This window comes from Acipenser ruthenus, chromosome 15, assembly GCF_902713425.1.
Source record: "Acipenser ruthenus chromosome 15, fAciRut3.2 maternal haplotype, whole genome shotgun sequence".
Lineage (NCBI taxonomy): Eukaryota > Metazoa > Chordata > Actinopteri > Acipenseriformes > Acipenseridae > Acipenser > Acipenser ruthenus.
Window position 1 is genome coordinate 4,252,902 of NC_081203.1, and position 25,956 is coordinate 4,278,857.

General features: G+C 37.4%; 2 protein-coding genes and 1 long non-coding RNA gene across 7 annotated transcripts in view; 1 reads left to right on the forward strand and 2 right to left on the reverse strand.

The window, feature by feature from the left end:
• Positions 1 to 4,104: 4,104 nt before the first annotated feature.
• LOC117422696 (N-acetyllactosaminide alpha-1,3-galactosyltransferase-like) lies at positions 4,105 to 14,393 on the reverse strand. 3 transcript variants are annotated; one of them, XM_058986914.1, is made up of 7 exons: positions 14,253 to 14,393; positions 10,304 to 10,381; positions 9,189 to 9,251; positions 8,778 to 8,819; positions 8,413 to 8,469; positions 7,577 to 7,714; positions 4,105 to 5,878 (listed from the first exon to the last, which is right to left on the reverse strand). In XM_058986914.1, the coding sequence occupies exons 2-7, from the start codon at positions 10,372 to 10,374 to the stop codon at positions 5,191 to 5,193; spliced, it is 1,059 nt and encodes a 352-aa protein (XP_058842897.1). In that variant the 5' UTR covers positions 10,375 to 10,381; positions 14,253 to 14,393; the 3' UTR covers positions 4,105 to 5,190. The 3 variants fall into 3 exon arrangements, with proteins under 3 accessions (XP_058842897.1, XP_033893850.2, XP_033893849.2); XM_034037959.3 differs by lacking the exon at positions 14,253 to 14,393 and adding an exon at positions 12,217 to 12,372 and having other exon boundaries at positions 8,413 to 8,454; XM_034037958.3 differs by lacking the exon at positions 14,253 to 14,393 and adding an exon at positions 12,217 to 12,372.
• A 1,456-nt stretch (positions 14,394 to 15,849) lies between these two features.
• Positions 15,850 to 24,384, forward strand: LOC117422698 (uncharacterized). 2 transcript variants are annotated; one of them, XR_009307345.1, is made up of 9 exons: positions 15,850 to 16,303; positions 18,310 to 18,479; positions 20,753 to 20,804; positions 21,358 to 21,505; positions 22,539 to 22,640; positions 23,297 to 23,368; positions 23,542 to 23,679; positions 23,770 to 23,921; positions 24,102 to 24,384. It is a non-coding gene; the product is annotated as an uncharacterized LOC117422698 (long non-coding RNA). The 2 variants fall into 2 exon arrangements; XR_009307344.1 differs by having other exon boundaries at positions 23,770 to 24,384.
• LOC117422695 (globoside alpha-1,3-N-acetylgalactosaminyltransferase 1-like) overlaps positions 16,376 to 25,956 on the reverse strand; it is a 50,860-nt gene continuing 41,279 nt past the window's right edge. For both annotated transcript variants that reach the window (XM_058986915.1, XM_034037957.3), the window contains exons 3-7: positions 20,469 to 20,525; positions 19,547 to 19,597; positions 19,340 to 19,375; positions 18,300 to 18,434; positions 16,376 to 17,753 (exon numbers count right to left, since the gene is read on the reverse strand). In XM_058986915.1, the coding sequence (XP_058842898.1) occupies positions 17,063 to 17,753; positions 18,300 to 18,434; positions 19,340 to 19,375; positions 19,547 to 19,597; positions 20,469 to 20,525 (970 nt within the window). In that variant the 3' untranslated portion in view covers positions 16,376 to 17,062. The remainder of the gene's footprint in view (positions 17,754 to 18,299; positions 18,435 to 19,339; positions 19,376 to 19,546; positions 19,598 to 20,468; positions 20,526 to 25,956) is intronic.

Consider the following 25,956-nt stretch of genomic DNA (forward strand, 5'->3'; position numbering starts at 1 on the left):
TTATGTTCTTGCATCAATTAAAACCATGTCTTTTCAAATGGTTATTTATACAGATTCTTAAATCTCCACTTTTTTGCAATTTTAACTCAACACAAATACCAAACACTGAGCACCTGGCGTTTTAATTAAATCACAGGACTTGAGCTCAGTATTTTGTTATCTCAAGGAACAATATTACTGAAACAATCAACAAACCTATCTGCTCACTATTTAAAATGTAAATAACATTATGTATGTGTCCAGTGAGCTATTGATGTAAAACTTAGACTGTTGGGTTTTCATTGTGCATCAGCATATATTGACCTCTCGTTGAAACATTTTGAGTAATACAGACTATACTTTGCATTTCTAGTGCCTCATTACAAATGCATTCTTAAGCAATATCTATATATATCTATCTATCTATCTATATATCTATATATATATATATATATATATATATATATATATATATATATATATATATATATATATACACACACACATACACACACACACATACACAGTGCCTTGCAAAAGTATTCATACCCCTGACCAATTCTCTCATATTACTGAATTACAAATGGTACATTGAAATTTCGTTCTGTTTGATATTTTATTTTAAAACACTGAAACTCAAAATCAATTATTGTAAGGTGGCATTGGTTTTATGTTGGGAAATATTTTTAAGAAAAATAAAAAATTGAAATATCTTGCTTGCATAAGTATTCAACCCCTGTGCTGTGGAAGCTCCCAGTTTTCACCGATGAAAGAAATTGCCCTAACGAGGACACAATTACCTTACCATTGGCCAACACCTGTGAACCATTAAAGCTGCTGTCACATTTTCTGGATAAAAACCCCACTGTTGAAGGATCATTGGTCAGTGTGAATCTGAAGGAAAATGAAGACCAAAGAGCATTCTACAGAAGTTAGAGATAAAGTAATACAAATGCATAGATTAGGGAAAGGGTACAAAATAATATCCATGTTTGGATATCCCAGTGAGCACAGTTGGATCAATAATTAGGAAGTGGAAGCTGCATCACACCACCCAGGCACTGCCAAGAAAAGGCCGTCCCTCAAAACTCAGCACTCAAACAAGAAGAGACTTGTGAGAGTTTCCACAGAGAAGCCAACAATCACTTTGTGGGTGGCATCAGACCAGAAACAGGAAGTAACACACAACAGACAAAGACAGTGAGGTTGGTGAAGCTGAGCACTTGGTTGTGCTCAGCATTTAATAAACAAAATAAGAGAACACAAAAACACCGGACACGGCACTTGAGGCCAAAATAAATAGACGAACAAAAACGTACTAAACAGTAAACAGACAAACGAACAAACACGGTGAGTGAAAACAACTATCAATTTAATTTACTTTATTTTACTTTGTCCTTCTCTCTCTCCCGTTCTCCACTCAACGAACACCCAACCCCGAGTGAGTGCTATGTGTCTCTATATATACTGTTGTGCTGGGATTCAATTACTAATTAATTATTCACTTGAATCCCAGCACGTGAATTCATTACGTGCAACCCCGTGCTCATATATTGTTACATACTTTAAATGCACGTGAAGTGATCCCGTGCCTAAATATAATTATACAATTTAAATCCTCGTGCTGCACACACCCATTTATATCCCGTGTACCAATTACAATACACCAACATTTAACACACCACACGCAACATACAACATATAACACACACATGCACACAGGGGCGGGGCACATTGCCACAAGGAGCTACAGAGTTCAGTGGCTGGGAGTGGAGTAATGGTGCACCAGTCAACCATATCAAGAGCTCTGCATAACACTGGCCTGTATGGGAGGGTGGCAAGAAAGAAACCGTTACTCAAAAAGTACCATCCGAAAGCACGTCTAGAGTTTGCCAGAAAGCATGAGAGTGACCCAGCTGCAATGTAGGAAAAGGTTTTGTGGTCAGATGAGACCAAGATAGAGCTTTTTGGCCAAAACTCAAAGCGCTATGTGTGGCACAAACCTAACACCGCCCATGCCTCAAGACACACCATCCCTACAGTGAAGTATGGTGGTGGCAGCATCATGCTGTGGAGATGCTTCTCATCAGCAGGGACTGGGCATCTTGATAAAACTGAAGGAAGAATGGATGGAGCAAAATACAGGGAAATACTACAAGAGAACCTGCTTCAGTCCGCTAAAAAACTGAAGCTTGGGAGGAAATTCACCTTTCAGCAGGACAATGATCCCAAGCACATGGCCAAAGCAACATTGGAGTGGCTCAAGAACAAAAAGGTGAATGTCCTACAGTGGTCCAGTCAAAGTCCTGATCTCAATCCCATTGAGAATCTGTGGCACTATTTGAAAATTGCGGTCCACACGTGGCACTATTTGAAAATTGCGGTCCACACGCGTAGTCCAACCAACCTGAACAACCTGGAGAAAATCTGCCAAGAAGAATGGGCCAAAATCACTCCGACACTGTGTGCAAAGCTGGTACATACTTACCCCAAAAGACTTTATTGCAGCGAAAGGTGGCTCTACCAAATATTAATGTGTGGCGGTTGAATACTTATGCAAGCAAGATATTTCAGTTTTTTATTTTTCTTAAAAATATTTCCCAACATAAAACCAACGTCACCTTACAATAATTGATTTAGAGTTTCAGTGTTTTAAAATAAAATATCAAACAGAACAAAATTTCAATGTACCATTTGTAATTCAGTAATATGAGAGAATTGGTCAGGGGTCTGAATACTTTTGCAAGGCACTGTATATATTGTAACTGTGTAACCTCATACCAAATGTTTAAGCTTCAGATATTCAAGTGAAATGTCCTACAAGAGGATTGTTTTTTACCAATTCACTTCAGAAAACACCGATAACAGTTGGTATAACGCTTATAAATGTGTAAACTGTGTTTTAGAAATCCAATTTCTTACATATAAGCATTTGGAAGAGGTAATGCGCTGAAACAGAGAACACACATATCCATTAGCTCTCCAGCTGCAACAGCTCCATATTCTACCCTTTTAGATTATATCAATTTTTTTTTTTTTTTTTTTAAACGCTTCGATAAAGTTTTTTTTTATAGAATTATGTAAGTGGAACCCGAATCATCATTCTATTTGTGTGGGTGTAAGATCTTTTTATAAAAGCCCTTTAACTGAATGCAACTTTACCAACAAGCAATGTGAATGAAAACTCCATCTGTTAAAAATCTGTTTAAATCCGATATCTAAATGAGCAGGAAGTAAAAACCAATGAAACCTGAACCCATGACAACACACATCACAGCCTCCTCCCGTGCCCTTGTAATACCTGTAAACAAACCAAAAAAAAAAAGGTGCAGTACAGAAAAAAAAAACGTTATGTCAATTTTATTGCTAAATGTAATTGAATCATTCTATTTATCAAAAGAGATCGAGCCACTCCCCACCTACAAGGGGAAATCATTTACTAAAATTAGCCTCTCCTTGAACTGCCTAGCCTGACTGAGTCTTTCATTTGTGTTTGAAGAGAAAGCCGAATGTAAACAATCTCAAGCTGCAGCAGAGTGCTGCACAGACCTCCAGACTCTGTGTGTGATGTAAATGGCAATGCTACAGCTTTATTCAACCAACATTTGGACAGGCGTTTGAACAGTGTGGTTCAGCCTGCTTTTTTACTGAGTGCAGTCCACCATTCACACACAGAGCCGTGCAATCTAACTAACCCCATTCACTCCCGGCTGCACAAACACACTCGCATGCATACCAGCTTAACAATACACACAATGTGTACAACACACAACAACCACAGCAGCGGGTCTTCTGAGCCCCCAGGTTGTCCAGGTCGCTACAATAGTAATTGTTACAGCTGTGTATAATGGTATTTAAAACAGAATTCATTTATCCACCTTTTTACATATCCGCCCTTACTCTGGTCCCACGCCAGGCGGATATGCAACAGATTACTGTATATAGTGTGTGACTTAATTAATCAGAAGCAGCTTAAACACATACAGAGACACTCATTATTGTCACATTCCCTTGCCAAGGATCTTTATTTATTTATTCATCTCATAAGGCATAATCATATATATTTATATATATATATATATATATATATATATATATATATAAATATTTTTTTTTTTATATATATATATATATATATATATATTCCACAGAAATCACATTTTGTAATAAATACCAAAAATATAACATCCTTATATTACCTATCCCCATTTTATTATTAACCTGATTGTTACCCATGAACCAAAGTGACGTGGGGAGACACGTAAGTAAGACAATCATAAAACTTTCTTTAACCTTTGTCAGTATTTCCAACATCCACTTATTCTTCTATTCAAAACATACAATATCCTTACAACAAACCAGTATAAAAAATATATTACAATTCTAAATGTACTGTATTCCACTAATCACATTGCACTCTAATTTAACAGAGCATAAAAGCACTCAAATCCGCCTTGGTATTCCAGGACAACTCTAATCTGTCATACGCTGTGTTCAACGGGACATGGAAACCAGACTGCCAGTCCATCACAAGCCCTACCAGTTACAAACAAGCACAAATCAAACACATTACCCCTTGCTTTCCTGCATCCTTGAGACACACTCCCTCCCGCCAGTGGTTTTGGTATCCTCAACAAGATCACAACAAGAATAAAAGGTTATTAAGCAAACAGGTCTATCAAACAGACCCAGAACTCTACAACAGACTTGTACTCTTGACTTGTGTTTGCTGCATCTCAAGTCAAACCTTCATTACAAAAAAGGATTGTAAATGTGCTTAAAAAAATAGTGCAAATAAACCATGGACCCACTCACCTATGTTATGTGCCAATATCCCTTTCAAACCTAAGACATTGAAATCAGTTGCAGGAGAGATGATTATGGCTACCCCTTTTCCAATTGTTCCCAATTCAACCCAGCATTCAAATTGGAGTTACATTTGCTGCTGTGTGTTCATATGTCATTGTGAACTAAATCTTTAACAGAAATGTTTATTCTCATCAGATTCAGACAGGTTGCTCCTAATTTATAAGGCATTTGGGTATTCCACAGAGAAATTATGTTCCATTGTTTGATGTCCAGACAGCGAAAAAAAAAGTGTCAAATCCCTGTACAATGAGAAATACAAACAGCTCATCAGCAAGTGTCTTTGGTATAACTGATTTTAAAACTCAATGATATGAACAGTTCCCAGTTCTGGTTCTTTGCTGGCTAAACATTGTCCCTTACTTCTGCATAGTCCTTCATAGCCCAAGCCAACTTGACATGTTCCATTTTTGTATGTATCTTATAATCCCAGCAGTACTCTGGTGATAAAATCAAGGTGGGCTTGTGTTCCAAAAAATACTTATTGAGATGGCTTTCATCATGCCATACAGCCTCAATGTTATTTTTCTTGTCTTCCATTATACCAGCATAGCAACTTCTCACTAGATCCAAAACCCGTGACGGGGTTCCCCCAAACACAGCCGCGTGGTAGTAGAAGTCGCCCTGCCCCATTTCAATGTATGCTTTGGATTCGGGTCGTCTCTCGTAGGTAAACTCAGTATTGGGTAAATTCATGAACCAGGCTTGGGCCTGGGCCACGAGTTCCCCCAGTGTCTCCACCCCGTAGGGCGCACGGAAGTCCATGTCCACGTCCATGCAAAACACATAGTCTACCTCGTCCTTGATGAAGTCCTGCAGCATGTCTGCCAGAGTCTTCATGCGCATCATGCTGACGTCCTGCCACCTGGCTTCTTTTGTAACAACCCGGGGTTTTAAGAAGCGGCTGGTTCCATATTCAATGTACGGGAGTTTGGAGTGATCATCCACCATCACGTAGTAGATAACTTTGTGGCCAGGCATGAAATATTTATCTGCAGAGGCCAGAAACTTCTCCAAATACTTATCCAGGTATCTGTGTGACAGCAAGAGATATTTGGTTAGTTTCACCACAACAAAACAACAACTCGTAGCTATAAACAGATACACACACTAGTTTTGTTTCCTGATCTCCATTCTTAATTCCTTTTTGATATTTGTTACGCCATGACCGAACACTATTTTTTATTAAATGTATTTTTACTTGATAGCGAAGTTCATAAAATAAAAGGCATGGCATGTTTCTTATATATACATTTTGTTGAGGAATTAAACTTGGCTATATAAAGCCAAATGAGTGCCAGCCAGCTGAAATATTTAATAAATGACTCAGTGAGAAATGTGTACTCCGATGCAGAATCGCTTGGTGCCGCCTACTTGTTTTGCAACCTGTAATCTACACCTGCCTGCGCCAGCCAAGCATGAAGAAAACATGCAACATCTTGTTCCCTGGTTAACATTTACATTCCAGGAAGTAACAAGTTAGTTCCAGTATTCACTTACAGCATGCTAAAAAAGCAGTTACGGCAGACACCATTGCAAAAACACATTTTTACAGATAAGTTTCACAAGCCTACAAAATATATGCTGTTGAAGAAACACTGTACTTGTGAGACGGCTTGCTCTTTAGAAATGTGCTGCATTTGTCTCATCAGGGACGGGGGCACCTAACTGTTTAAAATGGAGGGGGCAAAGGCAAAAAAATATTTTTTTGCCAAGAAGCTCTGGAAAACCTAATTTTTACTGTTCAATCTTTTTGAAGTTACAGTTTTTGTAATAGTAAACCCCAAAAATTGGACAGGTGTTTCAACATGATATACAGAATATCTACTAACTGAGCATTTATTAAATACAAACACAAGTAGCACCAAATGGCAGAACCAGTTCCAGTGGCATATCGGCACAATGCTGTACAGCATCTATAATTCCAATACGCAGCTTATTGAAGTAAAATCAGGCTTGTGTGGTTTTGAAGTGCCACTTTTTGATATATTTACTACTGCTTAATCAAGTTAAAAATAAAAGATTTTGGTGGGAATTGAACTTGAACTTGTTCATGTCCCGCGGCAGCATTACCCAAATTCTTAATTCGAAAACCCAACATTTAATTTTTAAAAACGGTCTGATACTCTCTCTTCCTTAACTTTTTTCTTTAATAATGGTCTTACTCTCTCTTTTCCTTCAGATATTTTTGTGAGTAATAAATACAAAATATATGCCTATATTTAAGTATTAGTATTTCGTGCAGTTGTCTCTCCTGACCGCCTGCCGAGTTCACATTCACTTAAAGTTTTTTCATACTGTTAGCTAACTTTAGCCACGGTGCAGACCTTGGGTCAAACCAATATGTTCGTGTAGGGAGAAGTTATTGTGATTATTTATAAATGTGGCCCATCCACTGAATACTTTTAATTATTTTAAAGCAACAATGCCAAACACAACAAGGTATAATACACAAATAATGAATGTAAAAAGTGTGTGGGGGGGGGGGGGGGGGGGGCACGTGCCCCTTCTGCCCCATGGGTTAGGCGCCTATGATCAGGGATACCGGTATTAAGATATTTAGTGCCTGGGTGTGGTAATTTAGTGCTCTATCTTCTTAGTGAGAAATTAAAATGACTTTTACAAACAAATTAAACAAAAACAGAAAGCAGTGCTCTCATACCCCCCCCCCCCCCCCAAAAAAAAAAAAAAAAATCTAAGAAAAGTGTTTGTAAGCAACAGAAACACCTACTTTCCAAGTGCAAACACAGTCAGCCCGATGGTCACGGGATTGTTCCTGTAATACTCCTCCAAATAGGTCCTGTTAAAGGTCCCCTCCCACAGAATAGGGGCATTCCAGGGAGTCTTTGTCCGCAACTCGACTTTATTGCTGTCCGGGAATCAGCAGAGAGAGAGAGAGAGAGAGAGAGAGAGAGAGAGAGATGCGTTTAGAAACACCTGGTTAAGATGCATGTTGATACAGTCGACACTCGTTATACCTTCCATTATGGATAAATGCCATTATATTATAGCAAGGCTGGCAGCACTTCCCACATATTGTGAATATGTGCCCAAAAGAACAAACGTTACATTGAATTAAATAGAGAGACAGGGCTGGTCGCAAACTGTAAACTTCACAGCATGACAGTTAACTAAAGAAATACAGCTATGGCCAATAGTTTTGCATCACCCTATAAAATGTTCATTTTACTCCATAAATTTGAATGAAACCTGCTGAATATTGTCCCTTTAACATATCAAATTACATAACGTTTTGTAGTATTTTATATGATTCATGAAAAACTGAGATTGAAAAATATGACATATCAAAATCTAACATGAAATACTAGAATACTGTTATGGCTTTGGTAGACTTTTGCAATATCATTTTGTAGTTTCTTTGATTACATGATGTTAAATAAAAGATCTTAATTATGTTCATATAGATCTTTTTATTTTTTATTTTGTATTCCGTCTCAATCTTAAAATTCTAGGTGATGCAAAACTTTTGGCCATAGCTGTAGATCTGCACATCAAGTTGACAACGTTGATGTTTTCAAGGGAGAAACAATTGCAATGTAAACTTACCTGGGAAGAAACCAGTCCTGCAATGATAGTTTCTCACTTATCCTAAATGGAAATGGACTGAAAGCGTTTCATTTTAAAACATGGTTTCAAAGACGTTTATTAAAAGTCAGTACCAATACAGGTGTTGCAGAAAAGTACAGCTCAGATACATTAAACTTTAACTGTGCATGACTGGATGAACTTCACTCACAAAGAGCAATATACATAGTTACTAATGAGTTATAAATGTGCCTGTGGTTTTTACTTTTAAAACAAAAGTGAAAGCAGGTAAAAAAAATTAAAAAAAATAAAATAAAAATGAAATACATGGGCTGCACTCATAATATCAGAGGAGTTTATACCATATACAACATGTGGAAACTTACTGGTTCTGAGGATCTGGATTTGAGGTTGAGTTTTCAACCAACCTAAAAATTAAAAAAAATTAAAAATAAAAATAATACCATACCATCCCTACACTTTTTTTAACATACAAAAAGTACTAAGCAAAGGCAGGAAGGCACATGAATTTCATTTTAAAACTACGATGCACATTCGCTGTATTTATTAAAAACTTTTTTTCCAGCAAAAGGCTACATACAGTGCTAAAAAAAAAAAAAAAAAAAACATTTGTCGAATACCAAAGTGTATTTTATTTGTGAAAACCATCTTTACTTAAGTCAACTTATTTCTCTCATCTCACCGAGACCTGAATTTGCCTGTAGATCAAACAGATCGCCAACACATGAACACATAGATATCAACACTAATGTCACACAAGTTCTGGGGCAACCTACCTAGAGTTAAAGGTCTTGCAAATACTGGGTAGGTAAGGTTTGAAGTCCGACCACTTGTCTGTGCTGCAAAATAAATGAATATTGGGCTGATGCTGCAGCTTAATGAGGTTAGTATTAGTTTGCAAATGCAATCACAGTGGAGAGACATGCTGGGATTAGTAATGATGTAAACAGGAATAGTTTAAAGAGGACAAGGGAAAAGAACAAGCCATTCACTCCAAAGGTTTCATTGGCAACGGTTTTCTGAAGTCACAAAACAAACATTTCAGGAATTCAATTCAAGGGCTCTTCATGAAGAAAAAGAAACAGGATGTAAAAAGGTTTGCAGTACAAGATAGATGGCAAAATTCTCAGAAATTGTGATATTTGTTGCACAGTGACCTTCTGAGAATTTTGCCCAGGGTGAAAAAAATTATTATATGGGAGTAACACCCTAATTATATATATTGGATAGGGCCCCCCTTCAAGAAACCAATAGAACATTTTGAAAAGTTTCTGTTTTTTAACATACAAATCATTGCTGCAGTGTTTATAAGAAACGCGTGGGCGAACATTGAGAGAGGTACGACCCACGAATCTGCAAATAAAAATATATTGCTGTGATAGAGCAACGGTAAAGTGTTGGGCGTACTTTTAAGTAGGATTTCAGGAAGTATTTAATAATTAAAGGGCCCTTTAAGTCCAGCATGTTATACTTACTCTGTATTGCTTATAGAAGAACACAAGAATAAATTCATAATAATCAGGAGATGCATTAACACAGCAGAGGGAAGCTGATTCAGTACTTTATTGCAAGAGGCCGGAAATTCAAACAAGTAGAAACAGAACTGAGACTGAGCACAAAAACCATGACCATAGTCATGTGATACATGACTATGATTTCTTGCATTAATCAAACCGGCTGCTTCCCCTGATGATGCAAGGGAACCGACCTGAGGACCTGCAGATGTTACAGACTACCTACAAAGTAAGGTGTGCAAGCTGGAATCATACTAGGTTTCTTGAAGATATCGGATATCTTTTTATTTTTAATGAAAAACAGTGCACGACAGGTAGGGTTTCAGGAAGTATTTAATTAGCTAAAAGACCCGTTCAATAAAGCACATTATACTTACTATTTATAAGCACAAAAGGACAGTATGAATGAGAATGTGATGATGACAACAACTCTTGTTTTAGGGTTCATGATTTATCTAAAAAAAAAAACACAAAAAACACAAAAAAAAAATTAACAAGTAGAAGATGAAGAACACAAGAAGAGTATTTTATTTAATTTTTTTTACAGTTATATTAGTTTTATTCCGAAGCCCCTCATGTATGTATTTCCTCATTGCTCTCGTCCCATTCTTCCCTGTGCAGTTCTCAATGCGTCTTGAGAGAGATAATGGGAACTCATGCTAATGCTGCTTGGAGAAAATCAAACAGTGAAACAACTGAAAATGTAGTTTGCTTGGATTGATTACCTAAATACATACAGTGCTTCTGCTTTAGAAAGAAAACAACGATGTTCAAATAACCTCACCCTTTTACATAACATCAGCTTTGTAAAATTACTGCTACAAAATGGTTCATTTTGTTTGAAACCCAAAATTGCACTTAACATAGATAATTTAATTCTACATTATAATTTCCAAGACCACAATGTGACAAACACATTAGGACCCAGGTCTATTTCAGGAGTTAAAATAACAATGAAAATATGAAGTCAGCATCTCAAGTGGTTTATGCAATATTTGTTCATAACTTCAAAACCCTTGATCAGAATTCTCAGGTAAAACATATGAAAAATAATAAATAATAAAAATCAAGTTTGTTTAGACTACTTGTAAATCTATTGATCTACTTGTTTTTACTATGAACTGATCTAAGCACCATGTTACTGGATTCTCAGCTGAAGCTCTATCCTTCACTATTGCATAATTGTACATATATACATTGTCTTAATCCTAACCGGTTGCATCTTATGCTGTATTTTAGTAGTATAATTTGCACTTAAACTATACTGTATTTAAATATTGTTTTAACAGTGCAACCTTGTATTACCTTAGATAAAGGCGCCTGCCAAATAATGAATAAATAATGATGAATTATTAAATATATACTATGTATAAATATCAGGATGCATACGAACCTTTTGCCAACACCTCGATGTGTTGTGACATCTGCTTAAAAGACGTGTTGTCGTTAAAACTAAAAAAGCAACAAGTGTTACTTCCTCTTCGTTATTTGTGAGATGTTCGTCTCTAATTAGGTCAAAGCTAATAGTTGTATTATTATTATTAGTATTATTATTATTATTATTATTATTATTGTGTTCCGTTTAATGACATAACGTCACGACAGTAAAGGGTTTGTTTCTGTGTGAAAAATATATCTACTTAATCTGCTATTAACAAACAATATATAGCGGGGTATAACAGTTACAGTTATGTATTAACTGAGGTGTAAACTAAGCTTTAAAAAGAACTGCACAGTACAAGTTAAACGCTCGGTATAAATGTGCCCAGCCTAATAATATTTCCGGTGATGTGTGTGTACGGTAAAGTGTAAGGGGCTTCCCAGCAGCCGCAAAAGTCATGACTTATTTTTTGTAGTAGCGTTATTTATTTTGCAATACAAAAGAATAACGTGCACCGACAAGAAAGGGTAATGTAGGCTGCATCAGATATATTAGCGCCGGTGCTAAATGAAACCACGACATTTTTTCTTTTTTTTAGCTCGGGCGTTTTTCGTGGCACACATCATAAATAGTAAACTATTAACCATATATACACAGTCTGGAGGGAAAAAACACAACATGTACGTTTAATTACACAAATAACACACAATACTAGCCTACGAAAACACCGTACATGCGAACATGAAATATAGCCTGCAGTATTATGAAAAATAAACTAAAAAAAACGAGGCTCTCGATAGGTTTGTCTAAAAAAAACCCGTTGTTTAGACGTTTTATTCAAATTCAGTGCTTGGAGAAATTATGCTGTAATAACAAATCCTGCTCCATCTGAATTTAATTTAAACTTACCCTAAGTTTGCAACCTCCTTCCCTCAAAATGTTGTACAGATCTGAGGCTTGTTACTGTTGTTTCTATTCCAAACCAGATCACTTAAGGCTGGTCCGGCTCTAGCTCAAGAGATATAATCTGAGAGGGTGTAGACCGCTATACATCACGTGACTTCTTTCTTTTTGGCAACAGAAAACAAGAGGAAAAAACCATGATGGAACCCTTCCGTTTATATATACGATTACACTAATTAAAAGAATGCAAGCGATCGCTATTATACATTGTTTTGTTTTCTTCTTAGTTTCATTTTCAAGTTTTATTTAGATTCGTAATATTTTGCCCTCTTTCAAATGACATTGGACGTCCAATACCCTTCCGTTGTCATCTTTCTATTAACTCTAGTAGAAATAAATAGTTTAATAACGGTCACCATTTCGTGTATCGAATTGAAATTTGAATGCATTGTTGTGTTTTTTTTTTAATCCGCAGTGCCACACCGCGTTTTAAAAAAAGGTTTCGACAAATAGGTTTCGACAAGGCTGCATACCAAAAAAAAAAAAAAACATTTTATAAAGACTTTATACAGTCAGAAACAAAAATAGTCACTGCCACCAAAGGAGTAGGATTCATTTTGTTGTTTATTGTTTTGTGGTGTGAATTGATTTACTTGCGATGTATGTGCTCTTCATTAGGCTTAATACAGATACAATTTTTTGAATACAGAAGAACGTCGCTTATCCGACCCCCTGTGGACTGGGGTGATGTAACTTAAAACGTGAGTATCGATGTTTCTTAAGAAACTGCACAGACGCCATTTCTTAATCAGTGTTAAGTTTATTTCATACATGCAGGGAAACCAGTCCAAGTATACAACCGATTACCAGTTGTTACATCTTTTACATGACATTAAATACCCTTCTGCATAGGTGTCTCTCTCCTCCTCTTCCTATAACACTCAACCAATGGCAAAGGGACAATGCATTATTCTGGTCACTATGTACCATGTGCACTCCAATCAGGAAAAAACAAGTTTCTCTTGATTAGTTTATACAAATCTACAGATCTCTTATCAGCCCCTTTGAAGTGTCTGGCTCCTTCCAGATCCCTCTGAAGACTAGCTTTATGACCCCCTCATAAACCAGCTGTATATTCTAAGCAAAAACCTGTTTAATTAGTTTCATGTCAGGGCTGGAGGTCAAAGGACTTGTTTGTACAACCTTGTGCTGCTGGCCAGTCATTTGCTTTGACACAAAAGAATCCTTTTCAGTTGTCATAACTTCAGGGTAACTTCTCTACCATATTGCCTTCAATTTACTTCTAATGTGCGGTTGTTTAAATATAGTTAAATATATGTTAACTTGGTGTTTTTCTCAGCTCTCTGCTACCATCCATTGCTCAATGAAGCTGCTATTATTTATTGCTTGCTCGGAGTCAATGCAGTGCAAGTATCTATATACCCAGAATATATAGCCAGCCTTCATCTATTACAGCAGTGCTTGCATTTTTGGAACTAACAGTTTTTTCTATCCAATGTTAAATCACTTTTCAGAAAAATAACATGAATACAGCCGTCATTCCTCATGCGTAGCAAACTGCTATTCAATACTTGTTCCATGTTTTCCAACATGGGGTGTAGGCCGAACTATAGAAAAAGCATTTACACATCCATAAATAGGTTACTGAACAATAACAACACGCTTTAAACATGGGGACATTTTTTATTTAAATGTAAGCAAAGGTAAACGAGATTAATTATGCTACAAATACAGTGTTGCTATGCAGCTTGCTATAAGCCATCTCCACGCAAAACTTAAAACTCTTTCTTAACTCTAGAAGTCCCTGCCTCCCTGGTTTCTGCTTTCTTAATATCTCTGTCACAAAACTTTGCACTCTTTCTTGATATTGCCTACACAGCCGATAAGAAGCTCGGTTTGAATATTGCTTCGGCTATAAAACAAACATATAAACACATTGCACAAAAAAAGCTTACTCGACTGGTGTATTAAAACGTCACTGACACACGCACCCAGCCCGCCTCTCTTAAAGGGAAACTCACCAAAAGGCTGAAGCTGCATTTGCTGCCGATGCCATTACTCTCGTAGCCTGTTTTTATTATTTCTTTCTTTATTTATTTATTTATTTAGCAGGGCGGTTATGTGACGGTCGGATATGCGACGTTCCACTCTGTTGTCTATCGTGTCACGGTGTTATCCAGCCAAAATATATTATTGTAACACTGCTGCCCTCTAGTGAGGAACTCAAGGGCAGACAAGCGCACGCCCTCTAAAAAGCGGTTTTACATTCCATCCTATTTTGAAAGCAAAGTAAAGACCACTGCAGCTGTTTTAAACCTCTCTTATGGTATCAAAAATAAAACTCTCGATATCGAATGTAATTAACAAATATGGAAAAAATAACATTGTATATCAAATGTATTTCTGATATCTATGGAAGCGTCCTGGTGCCAATTTTTTTTTTAAAAAAAGAATCTCCTACAGAACTTCTTATCTATTACGTATGACTTTTTAAAACATTTTTTTTTTAATTGGCACTAGGATGCTTCTGTAGATATCAGTATTTAGTATTTTCTCGAATTCTCTGCTATCAACAATAATTGTATATATTATAAATATATCTTCTTTCAAAGCTTGACCTAATATCGTGTATTTATGCAGTGATACATTGTGTGTATTTTAACAGGGTGAACCTCATCTGGAATAATAATAATAATAATAATAATAATAATAATAATAATAATAATAATAGGTTTGAAAACTGAAAAATACATATTCTTTCATGGTTCAGCAAACATAGTAGTTCTGGATCAATAAAGGTAACCAAATCTCTCTCTCTTTATATTCATCTGAAGATTCTTTTTTTTAAATACCTTAACCTTTTTTCACTTCTAGATCATGTTAACATTCGTTAGCATACTTGGGTTCTTTAAATGATTTGTATAATATATATTTTTTGTAGTACTGAATTAATTAATGTACTTTTCCCTTCAGAGAACGAACTTTGCGGACAATTTGGGTAGGTTTCATTTTTTCTCTCTTTTTCTGCAATGACTTATGGTACAGAAAAGTGAGACAGAAATGATAATCACACAACTTGCACATATTGCAGTTTATACTTTTGAAATTGATAAACCAGTTGTCTTCCTTTTTTGTAGATCTGTTTTTCTGATATTTCCCGTAAGGTAGTAGCATTTAACAGAAATATCAGTATATTTTAAGTCATGGGTTCTCAATCTTTTTTTTAGTCATTCCCCACATTATCAATTTTTCACATGCATCGCATGCCACCGTTGTCATATGTTGACCAATCCCAGATTCAATCCAGTGAAGACTGTGTTATTGGTATTGGTTCATCTGAGACTGTCTTCTTAGGATCATATCAGGGAACACCAGCAGCAATAAAGCAAATTCCTCTTCATGAAGCAAACCACAGTGAAATAATACATGCAATTCAAATTCCTCTTCATGAAGCAAACCACAGTGAAATAATACATGCAATTCAAATTCCTCTTCATGAAGCAAACCACAGTGAAATAATACATGCAATTCAAATTCCTCTTCATGAAGCAAACCACAGTGAAATAATACATGCAATTCAAATTCCTCTTCATGAAGCAAACCACAGTGAAATAATACATGCAATTCAAATTCCTCTTCATGAAGCAAACCACAGTGAAATAATACATGCAATTCAAATTCCTCTACATGAAGCAAACCACAGTGAAATAATGCCTGAAATTCAAATTCCTCTTCATGAAGCAAACCACAGTGAAATAATGCCTGAAATTCTAATATGCTAGTGAGTAATTATTTTTTTAATGGATTAGTAAATTTTGGTTGCTATTATCATTAATATATGCTTTGGAAGATATATCGCATTGTATTACTTTTAATATGCATTTTATTAGTACTGAAGTTTCAAACTTTGTACTGTAACTATTGTGTTTTTAACCTAATAGATGGCTGTGTCAGCCAAATATTGTGAGACTTATGGCTGCAGCAAAAACAGACATGTATTCTGATGGCAAGTGAATACAGCCATGGAGCCAGTTTGGATGACACACTTCACAGAAATGATGGCCCAGTAAAGGTACTTAATATTATTATTATTTATTTATTAGCAGATGCCCTTATCCAGGGCAACTTACAATTGTTACAACATATCACATTATTTTTACATACAATTACCCTTTTATACAGTTGGATTTTTACTGGAGCAATCTAGGTAAAGAACCTTGCTCAAGGGTACAGCAGCAGTGTCCCTCGCCTGGGATTGAACCCACGACCCTCCAGTCAGGAGTCCAGAGCCCTAACCGCTACTCCACACTGCTGCTCATATAATAGTTTATTTGAATTCAAATCATGTTGAACCCACCACTATTGAAATAATGAGACAACAACGTTTAGTGAATATTAAGGAACAGTTTTATTGGAAATATACTAATAACTAAATAAAGGGAAAATTAAAGGTGCAACAACTAAACTAAAACTAGAAGTTGCAGGCAACTTTAAGCCTTCCAGGCATTTACAGCAGAACAAGATACAGTTTGATCTGAGCGGGACAAAAAATGAAGGCTAAAAATTTGGAAAATTCCAGCTTTCCTGGGATGTCTGGTAACCTCAATGGTATTGCCTGTTGTGATTTTGAGAGCAGACATGTTTGAGAGCTCTAGAGATGCCAAAGGGATGATTTTATCAGCAGGACATGCTGACTGAAGCAAGACATGACATACAGAGTGATTCTAAACAAGAACAATATATCACTTAAGAGCACTGTGTTACTTCAGATCCGTACCAAGATGCTCTACAATAACAGAGACTCCCACGTCATCTGAAACGTGCCCCTTATCTAAACATTCTCCCGGACCTCTGCGTAGTTTTTCAACACGGTTGAGAAGCGAATGAAGTGGATCTCAGGCGGCTTGGGCTTCGTGTCGTCCCACAGGTACTCTGGTGACAGCAGCTTGGTGGGCTTGTGCTGCAAGAAGTACTTATTTAGGTGGCTCTCTTCCTGCCAGGCCGCTTCAATGTCATTCTGCTTGTCTATCAGTATAGCCTGGTGGCAGGTCCTGGTTAGCGCACGCACGTTTTCGATAAGCCCCCCAATCATGGCTCCAGCATAGTAGAAATCTCCCTGGTCCAGCGGCACGTAGGCCTGGGAAGCAGGCCGGCGCTCGTATGGAAACACCTCCCTGGGATTCTTGTAGTAGCCTGGGTGAATTGCAGCCACAAGGGTGCTCAGCACCTCCGCCCCCCAGTGGTTGTGGAAGAGCATGTCCACGTCGAGGCAGTAAAGGTAGTCCACCTCCTTCAGGAGGCGCTCCTCGATGGTGTTCAGGATCCTCTCCATCCTCCTCATGGAGATCTCCTGCCAGCGGAAGAATTTGGACACAGTGATGACGCTGAGGTTTCTCTGCATACCCAGGGCCACACTTGGCACTTCATCGGGCTTGTCAGTGAAGATGTAGTAGTTCACCTTGTAGCCCACCAGGAAGTGCTTCTCCGCTGTCTCCAGGAATCCTTTGATAAACCGGGTGTACCTGGAACACAGGAGAGCGAGGCTCAGGGAGGCCAGCACTGAACCCTAGGCTGCCCTTCATTCTCCAGACCATGTCATTCAGAATGTGGAACATAGTTTTCCACATTCTGAATGATCTCAACCCACAAACTGCACTCCACACAATCACCTGGCAGGGTTAAGTTGAGGGAACACAAAGCCACTCTGTGGCTTGGAACTTGGTTTCAGGAGACTTGGTTTCAAGTCATTGCATAGCACACCAGGGGAGACTAGATTCGATACAGCAAAGTTGCCTCAAACTAGGTCTCCTGGAACCAAGTTTCAAGACAATGTTCCTGAAAAACTAGCTTTGTGTTCCCTCAGCTTTATGCTTGCAGAATGTGGTTCGGAAACTCTATTGTTAAAGCTTCCGGTCAGAGCTGACAGCGGTACAGGGATAAATAGGCAACTGTTTCTTTTTTTAGACCCCTACCCCGGATTACAGAAGACACAAAGTAACATTGTCTTGCAAGCACACACACACATCTTATTGAAAATGTTAATTGTACTAAAAGAATGTCTTCTTTACTTTCCAATAGCGAACACAGTGGTTCCTATCGTGAGGTTCTGTGGCTGGTACAGGCTGTCGATTATGGAAGAGTCGAAGGTTCCATCCCAGACTACAGTTGCTAACCAAGGGGTGACCGTCATCACATCCGATCTCCTGGAGAAGAAGACACACTTCACTGTCCGTTATCATATCAGGCAGGTGTGATACTGTAATGTGTGGGAAATATATTAACACCCATATCCAAAATGACAAGCTTGAAAGAATCATTGTGCTTAGTTTACAAGCGTTACAGTTTACAAAACAATAGATTACTGCAGTGTATGGGAAAATCTGAAATCACTGGTGGTACCAAATAAAATTATTTCAAAAGTTAGCGTAACTTAATTGTATAAATCAGCGTTTCTCAAACTGGGGGTCCCGATCTAATAGGGGGTCGCAAGGCTATTCAAGAAGGGTCACGTGATCACAAAGAATACTGACACATTTAAGATCAGGGCTTCTGATTTTTGATTTTAATAGATACAAAAATGCAAACACTGGAAATGGTTACTCAATTCACATGGACTTCACCCCTTTCGCATTTAACGTTTGACCCGGTTTCACGTTGGCTTATGACAGCAGATTACGAGTACGAAGAAAAAAGAAAAAAAAACCTAACTGAATTTAAGAGCAGTGTTTTAATACTGTTAATTTAGTCGTTCTTTACATTTAAACAAATGCATATAGTTTACTACAGGATAAATACGTTCTGTATCATTAACTGGAACGAAACTTAACTAAAAAAGGCATGAGAGCTGAGAGCTATCAAATTAGGCATTGGACTTGACTTTTATTTGTGTGCATTTGTATAAGAATGACTTAAAACAAACAGAATATTTACTGTACCCTCCTTTTGTATTACAAATAAATAACAAATGTTCCATTTATGCTCCCAACCCTAGGACTACATTTTAATTCTGGCAACAGAAAGTCTTTTAAGATAAGCTTGCAGTACAGCCTCTTGACAGACAGTTACACATACAGTATAACAAGGAAGGGAACAGGAGTCAAATACTTACGGTGACTTCAAGGATTGCGGCTGTGGATAACGTAAACTAAAGAAAAAAAAAGCATTACTGTTACACTGGATATGTGTGTATTGGACTAGTATAGCAAGTTATTCCAAACGGACCAGCCCTTGTTCTTATGTTGATACTTCAGTCTAGACTATAATAAGGGCTTCGGCTTTAGTGTTTTCGAACAGTTCATCTTTAACAACCCCTTACCTCTTCGAATAGCTATCGATCCTCACTGGTACCTTTTCTCTTTGAATGGGACTGCATGTGGGAAGGAGAGAGATAACATTATGTCACATATGTTCTTTGTATGCAAATATGAAGTCATAAGAAGCTTGGGCAATGCGACAGTTATGTAATTCCACAGAAGGCTCATTTTTCTAGCTCTTGTATTTTTTTACTATTACTAATCCCCCCAAGGTCCAGTCCCCACATGTTAGGGGATGTAGTCTGCCAGACTGTGTTTGACAAGCTCCTGAAATATTATGGCAACAAAGTCAGAGCTGTTATATTTTGTATGTGCTGCAAACACAAGTTTAGGATTTCATTTTTGGGTCGATCTTTCATTATTATTTCAGTTGATTTCCCCCCTTTTTATTTACATTATCTGGTGCTGTCTACTTAGCAAACACCTACAGCTATGGCCAAAAGTTTTGAATCACCTAGAATTTTAGGATTAAGACAATTAAAAAAAAAAGGTCCCAGGTTCAAATCACTGACTCACTGTGTGACCCTGAAAAAGTCACTTAACCTCCTTGTGCTCCATCTTTTGGGTGAGATGTTGTTGTAAGTGACTCTGCAGCTGATGCATAGTTCACTCACCCTAGTCTCTGTCAGTCACCTTGGATAAAGGTGTCTGCTAAATAAACTAATAATTAATTGTGTGTGTGTGTGTGTGTGTGTATATATGATTTTTATATATGATTTTTTTATTTAACATCCTGTAATCAAAGAAACTACAAAATAATATCGCAAAAGTCTACCAGAAGCCACAACAGTAGTACAGTATTTCATGTTAGATTTCAAAATGTCACATTTTTCAGTTTTTTTGTAACACAGGTAACAGAATATATAGCATTTCTGAATTGAAGTAAAATGAAGAACAGAAAGATGTTCGTCAGGCTATACTTACACAGGCTCAGGGTTCGGGGTTGTGTATTTGGGGACTGAAAGCAGAGTGCTGTTGGAACTGTTCAAGAAAAAATACAGGTCCTTTATTTTGAACATGCCTACCTCATTTTAGCACCACTTAAATGCCAGATATTTCATGTTATAAAGGACAATGCTTGTGTAGCTGTACCCTGGACCCAAACACTGGGATTAAATGCCAGATATTTCATGTTATAAAGGACTAATAAGTTGTAAAAGCATTTGGTTACTGAGTTTATGTGTCAGGATTTTTATTTCTATTTTCAGTTCATCATTGTGACTAGTTTCATGACTATGCAGTCAAAAGGTATTTCTACAGGTGAGTGGAGATTATTTTAAGCATGTGTAACTCATTAGATCTGTTTCAGGCCATAATGTTCTTGAGGTGAACCCGATATAGACATGGATTCTGATGGATGAGTTTAAAATTATGATACTGTACTAATATTCATGTATTTCCTGTGCCTTAACTATTGCATGCTATTACAAAGTCCCTTGAATGTATTTACTACTTGTACATATAGTATATACTTCCCAACAGTTCAAGTGTTTATAGCGGTAATAATATTTAAAGAAAGTCACCTCCTTCAAATGCTCTTCTTGGCTATGGTGTGTGACCTGAGATTCCCTGATTTGATAAATACAGTACATGCATTTATATTTGCAAGTTGTCATTATCTGAAAGTTGTTAATAAGCGAAAAGCTATATATGTATGGTATAGGATTGGTTCCTGTAAAAATGTAGTTAATAACTGACAGTTGTCTTTATCAGGGTTGCTAATAAGCATAATCTACTTTATTTCACTTCAACCAGTGTATACTTTAAGGTGAAAATTGAAATGTAGTTTTATCCATGTTTTTCTTTCTTTCAGAGTCACCTCTAACAGACTGGCTACCAACCAGTTTTAGAGTTATAAGCATTACTAATACCCATGTTTCTGGGTTTGTCTATACAAGAGATGAACTAAACAATGTGCTAGAGTGTCACACGAGGGCCACTTTGACATCTTTCACTGTCTGGTAAGAGTAGTTAGGTACAGTTCATACAGCAAGTATACTGTCAATTCCATAATGGTGTTTTACACCTTTCACATAGTGCAGAAACACCAACCCGTTATGCCCACTGTTGAATGTTTTATAAAAGACTTGTGGTATACCCTTTCGTACGGGTTATGTAAATGAACTTGCTTCATCTTCATTTTGGGTCTGATGACAAAAAGAAGAAAGAAAAAGGGACGCAGCGACTCGTTTAGCAAGTGGAGGATTTTTCAGACAATGTGCCGCTTGCCGTGAACAATCGTGTCATTCATTGCTGTCAATATGGCAAAACACACAAGCGGGACTCAGAATGTAAAAAGGTCATGTGTAATATTCAACGTTTAACTTAGTTGGCCAGTCTGGCCAAAAATAGTCATGTGTATTTTTTATGTTTATAGACAAACACCAAGATTAGTGATTCTCACTCCTGGTCTGAGAGCCACAGAGTCTTCTGGTTTTAATTCCACCTGAGCTCTTAGTTGCTTTAATTGAACCGATTATTGACCTCCAGGTCTTCATTCATTGAGGATTTAAAGTTGCCTATAAAACCTGCAGGGCTGCGGCTCTTCAGGACCAAGGGTGAGGATCATAGAACTAGATTATACATTTTGTGATCATTCGTAATTTCAAAACAAAAGTCTTTATTGGAAATTAGGTACACCACTTTAATTTAGGAATGCTTTTACACACATATATACATCTAAAATGTCTATATGTATTTAAAAACATTTCCATTTAAATTACAAGTTCGTACATATCTGCAAAATTACTGCAAAGATACATTTATTCTAAATAAGGACAAATTATGTTCTATGATCCCTTTGTGCATGAACTGCTTCAGCCTTGTGAAGATGACTACAGTCAAGCGAAGATTCCACATTCAGAAAACCAAGAAGGTAGACTGTCCTACAAAGCTTTTTATCCACTATATTACAAGGTAAATACAATCGGTTATAGCACTGCATGTTTATATTTCAAATGGAAAACAAGAATATCTTTGTTAAATTTTCTACAGAACAAGTATGTGAGCTAGGAGATGGGCATGTTCAGGTGAAGAGTGAGATGTCAGCTGAGTGGTATACTGTTGATCTGGGTGATGAAGACAGATTTCCATTTTGTGAGTGTGTGTCATTCAAATCTACACTTTTACCCTGCAAGCACCTATTTGCCATTTTTAAACACACTGACCATTCATGGGAAGTCTTGTGCCCTGCATACAGAGACAGTCCATATCTGACTCTTGACACAGATTTCTTGTCTAGTCAAGCTCTTCAGAAATGTCAGATTGTCCATGAAGACACGATGGATGCGGGCAATGACGAAGTGTCTGTGTCTGAGGAAGAGCGGACTGTTCACTGCTCAAACACTCTAAGTGAGCCAATCATTGTGGGTCTAGCATCCACACAAAGTTTTCTAAGAGAGAAACTTAAGATTCTTCAGGATGCATCCTACCTCTGTGTCAATGTAGATGCTCTAAGGAATGCAGCCACGGTTGTAGATGATCTCTCTAAGAAGCTTAAAGATTTAATTCCCAAAGACAACAGTTTGCCCCTCGACAGCAATCAAGATGATGTGTCAAAACAGCAACTTCGTGCATTCCCCAAACACTCCAAAAAGGAAAAACCAAAAGCAGGCAAAAAAAGAGGATAGCAGAAGCCAACAAGAAATGTATGTTTAGATAACTGCACTATTATTTCATTGTTCATTGTGATATGTTATTAAGAAATGAACTTGATACATTAAACCCGCAAACGTGACCTTGCTGTATTTCAGGCCACTCATCAGATGAATCAGCTGTAGGGAAGAAATGCGGTCAATTGAGCAACTCCACAAAGGATGTCTCTGGTTTGTTATTCTATACACTCATGTTCTGTGAAATGGTTAGAACAGTTAATGGTTTATTTAAAATCAAACTGCTGACATAGTAAAGTATACCTTTAGGAATAAAATGAGGATTAGATTGTTTTGAAAGGAAAATTTGAAATTAAGATTGTTGAAAATCTTATTGTTATTTACAGAAGCAGACAGACTACTGGCAGAGCTGAACGATCACCAGCATGTAGTTGTTCAAAGGGACAGACAGGTCAGATACCATGTGTATGGGGAAGTACAGGGACTTTGATACTCTGCAGCATCCTAACTGGCTGAATGACAAGGTATAGAGGGGCGGTACTAAGTTCAACATTTTAACTGGTTAGATGACCACGATCCATGTCCCATTTGACACTTTTATCCATCTAATACAGGTTCAACTGTACAAGTTTACATGGATATTTGTTCCCATCAACGTCAATGCAAATCTTTGGGTACTTCTAGCAGCAAACATTCCACAAATGGAAGTTTCAATATTGGATTCCTTGCCTAGAAACAACAACATCCAGTACGTGGAAATGTGGAGGTGTGTAATGGTTGTCATAAAAGATTGAATACTTTGATGCTTAAGAACTCAAGCCATGTAAATCAGATTGTACCTTCAATCTCTCTCCCGCTCTGTTCCTCCTCTGCATGCCGACTGGTCTCGCCTTCCCTCAACTGTTCTACTGCCCTTGCTCGTTCCTTTTCCTCTCTTGCTCCCCAGTGGAGGAACCAGCTGCCTGTGAGCATCAGAACTACACTGTGCAACACCACGTTCCGACACCTCCTCAAAACTCATCTGTTTAGACTCCACTTGTAAATCCTGCAAAATTTCTCTTCTGCCTTTTTCTATCATTTTTCTGTACTGTCCTATTTAATCTGCTGCCATGTTTTTCTATGTTTTTATTTACTCTGTGCTTTTTAGTGTTCATTGTTGTCTGTGGCTAAATTTATTATAGTGATGTTGAAGTTGCTACATGTTATTGTTGATTTTATATTAGATTGTATTTTACTGCTTAATAAACCTTGTAAGTCGCCTTGGATAAAGGCTTCTGCTAAATGTCTGCAATGATAATAATAACTCTCTACTTTAATTTGGAATAGTTGATGATGTCGCTTGACCTCAGTGGGCAGGGCACAACTACAAAAACGGTTACACATTGTGTTCCATGGACCTTTTAATATTACACAATGTCATCTTGGGCTACAATTTGGAGCAGTTTTGTGTTAGAGAAAGGGCAAAGCCATTTTCTGGGACTTTCCAGGATTCCAAGGACCCATACAAACCTTGATAGAGGTGCATTAATGACAATTATGCAATCCATGTGATGACATCATCATCACAGGTAACTTGCAGCCTTTTCTTTAAAAAGGAACAAAACTGAATTTTATAAAATTACAAAAAAATGTTAAATTCATTCAAATATTTACTTTGGATTAACACATTAACATTTAATTACACATGTATTTCCGAATGCTCTTGCATTGACGAGGAGCATCAAGCCAGAAAGTCTGAGTCAGGCTCATGGAGTTGTGATGAGACCATTTGTCACGGCCAGGCTTATGCAGGATGCGGTGCAACCTCCATCACAAAGAAGAGTCTGTGATATGACATGCTGTCGTAAACCTGCTCTGCAGTCAGTGTGGGTGGCCTGTGATGTATGTGGACGATGGTGCCATTGTAAGTGTGTGGGTGTCACCAAAAAACCCCCAAGGGTGACTGTTTGTCCAATATGCAAAGCTCAGTATGATTAACTTGTTCCAGCTGAGCACTCAATTAGAAAACAAGCCCCTTGCCCGACCCAATCTCCCACTCACCCGAAGCACTTGCTGTCACATTTGCCACACTGTCAAAAAAAAGGGTTCATATCTTATTTTTCCTGTGCACAAGCATTTTGGGCCAGCCGCACAATAAGCTTTTGCTTGAGTGAAAATTTAAAGCATAGGCCTACAAGCCATTTTAAATTTTAATTTTTATATTTTAGCCAATTTTCCCTTTTTTTCACCCAATTTGTAAAGGCCAATTTCTCTAGTAAACTCGGAGGATCACACAATTCCCCCCAACCCCCCAGGGGGGGGAAAAGACAGCCAACGCCCTCCGACACGCCTCCGAAATCCGCTACTTTTCAAGACGAGTCTCTCACCCCGCCTATGGTGGCGCACCTTGCACTCCAGACAGAGTGCCTTTACCCGCTACGCCACTTGGGAGCCTGGCAAGCCATTTTCATTCAGAATCCCGGCTGAAATGAAAAGCTATATTAAAATACAGATGTGTTGGGTTTGGCAACGAGAGGTGGGGAAAAAAACGATACAGATGTTTGTTTTTCTTTTTTAAATGGAGCCTCTGTTCTCTGCCTTGTGTTTTGTCCCTGTTTGCCTCAAGGATTAATTTTAATATGGCAGGGCAGTGGTATTTTATTTATTTATTTACTCTATTTTTTTTAATGTTCACTGTCTGTGGCTGTTTGTAGTAATGCTAAAGTTGTTACATTGTAATGTTCTTTTTAAAATAGATAATTACTTAATTGAACTAATAATTGGCTTATTAAGACCTTTTCAATAGTTTTCAACTGTAAAAC